We start from the raw sequence: 2,317 nt of genomic DNA, 5'->3' as shown, positions 1-2,317 counted from the left end.
TCTTTTTTTTTTTCCCCCAAGTGAGCTGGATGTGACTGCAAATGCTTCCATTTGATTTCCCCTATGCCTAGAAGTATCCCGAGTCTTGCATTCTTTTTCCTAATTTTTTTCCCCCCGGGGAAGAGCTCTTTGGTCACTGTTGATAAATTGCAGCTAGCTGCTTGTAAATTCATACGTTGCCCCTCAGTTTTGTCTCCCTTGGGCTTAGATTAGCAAATTCATTTTCTTCTTGCCTCCAGAAATGCAAGAGCATAGTTCAAGTTCTGAATTTATTTCACTTGGCCTTTGAGCTGCAAACCTCTCAGGCTGTTGGGAAAGGGGATGATTTCTTATCCTTTTGTCTGCAGCACCAGAAGGGGAAACAAATCCAGTTTAAACGCCTTGAGGCTTTTGTTCGGGATTCGTGGCGCAAACACCGAGACGACGTCCGGCTGAGGCGCATGGAGCAGAGACCTGGGCAGACGGCTGTGCCTCAGGAGCACAAACTGGCCTTTGTGGTGCGGATTGTAGAGTAAGAAACCTTCGTTGCTCCTTACCTTTATTATTGCTACCATTCGTAGCTGTCATATCATTTCTAAGCAAAGGAAGGGTGCTCAACCCATGGCTCCTTGCAGGTAATCTGTATTAGATTGGTTGCTGTATTAGAGAAACATGGTTACTCATGGTATTTTTTTTCTGACTCAGTATTAAAGGAGTGAGTAAGAGGGTAAGAAGAGTGCTTGAGTTGCTGCGGCTGAGAAAAAATTTCTCTGGAGTATTCGTGAAACTGACTCCTTTATCACTGAAGATGCTGAGGATTGTGGAACCTTACGTGGCATGGGGGTAAGTACCAGTCCGGTGACTCGAGAGCAGTTTGTGTAAACCTCACGGCTTTTTGATTCTCCACCCGTTACCGCAAATCCATAGCTGGCATTTCCAGTATTAGTCAAATCTTGTTATTGCCCCTCTTCTCACTGTTCTAAACATCTTGGTTACTTTACCACCTCTGCACAAAGACGTAGGATGGGACTTCCCGCTGTATCGTGTCTCCCTGTTACAGAATCTGATGTTTGGTTTTGTTTTTGCACAGACACCCAAACCTGAAATCTGTCCGAGAGCTCATCCTGAAACGGGGCCAAGCCAGGATTAATAAAAAGAGGATGCCTCTGACAGACAATATGCTCATAGAGGAACATCTAGGTGAGGAAGAGGTTGAGAAAATGAATTGAGGAAAGAGGTGGACCTTGAGAGTTTGGAATCTGACGTAAGAGGGAGGGGAGAGAGAAAAATCTTGCAAGATTTGTGTGTGGAGGACTGGCAGTTCTGGAGTAGGGTGAGGAAAGATGGTAGTTGGACATCCCATGTATGTGTTGTTTGGAGTGGGGCTCTTTGTTGTTTTGGTGGGGGCTTTTTCAGTTTTTCTTTTTCCTGCAGGGAACTGTGGTATTATTTGCCTGGAAGACCTTATTCATGAAATCTACTCAACTGGGAAGAATTTCAAGAAAGTCACAAAATTCCTATGGCCGTTCCATCTGTCAGTGGCTCGCCATGCTTCACGGAACAAAGTGGGTTTCCTTAAGGAGATGGGTAAGCCCGGCTGCAGAGGTGATGCCATCAACCAGCTCATACGGCAGCTGAACTAGTCAGGTGAGGAACGCCTGCTGTGCAGCTTCTGAATCTTACCCTTTGTCCGATTTCCTAAGAGTAACCTACTGCCCTTGGAGGTGCGGGGGGCTCCTTGGGTTTTGATCTTTGCTTTACAGAAGCGACCCTCAAGGGAGGGGAAACTAATGAAGAGTGTGGGTCCCGTTAGGGATCAGCAGATCCTGTTGGACACCTCCGTAAAGGCCTGGCTGCTGGGAGAACGCACGAATGTGACTGATGTTTTCTTTCTTTCTTTCTTTCCTGTTCTGCAGGGTCTTTGTGAAAACTTCAGGATTTATGACCTGTTCATTTTCACATGTTGTCGTCCTGGACATTATGCAGTGATACATGTCTTTTGACTGTTGGTGCCTCTATAAAAGAAGAAAAATTAAACAGATGATGATTGAGATGGACTTGGGGCCAGGCCTTCTTAAAGAAGATAAATTGTATCTATCTGGTACAAGAGTGAAGGGACTTGAACTTCCTGGAGCAATCTGACTTCTGCATCTCTGTAAAACAGAGGTTTTTTTATAACCCTTACTGCTGGCTCTGTACCAGTCACCTCCTGGTCTCACCTTTGGTATGAAACACCAGTGGTTGGCTCCCGATTTAAATTTCTGTAACAGTTGACTTGCACTCCCTGCTTTGATCCGGTCCTCGCCCAGGGAAGTGTTTGGAATTGCGCACCTCCTTC

The 2,317-nt window shown here is 45.7% G+C and overlaps 1 protein-coding gene across 1 annotated transcript; it reads left to right on the top strand.

The window, feature by feature from the left end:
* Positions 1–347: 347 nt before the first annotated feature.
* RPL7L1 (ribosomal protein L7-like 1) lies at positions 348–1,622 on the top strand (the record flags this gene model as incomplete). Its single annotated transcript, XM_010137833.1, has 4 exons — positions 348–511; positions 685–822; positions 1,070–1,179; positions 1,414–1,622. Coding segments are annotated over 4 exons (621 nt in total), but the record flags the coding sequence as incomplete, so codon positions are not given.
* Positions 1,623–2,317: the final 695 nt, after the last annotated feature.

This window comes from Buceros rhinoceros, unplaced genomic scaffold (assembly GCF_000710305.1).
Source record: "Buceros rhinoceros silvestris isolate BGI_N320 unplaced genomic scaffold, ASM71030v1 scaffold44816, whole genome shotgun sequence".
Taxonomy (NCBI): Eukaryota; Metazoa; Chordata; class Aves; order Bucerotiformes; family Bucerotidae; genus Buceros; species Buceros rhinoceros.
The sequence above is the reverse complement of the archived record's forward strand: the minus strand, read 5'-3'. Positions and strand labels throughout refer to the sequence as shown.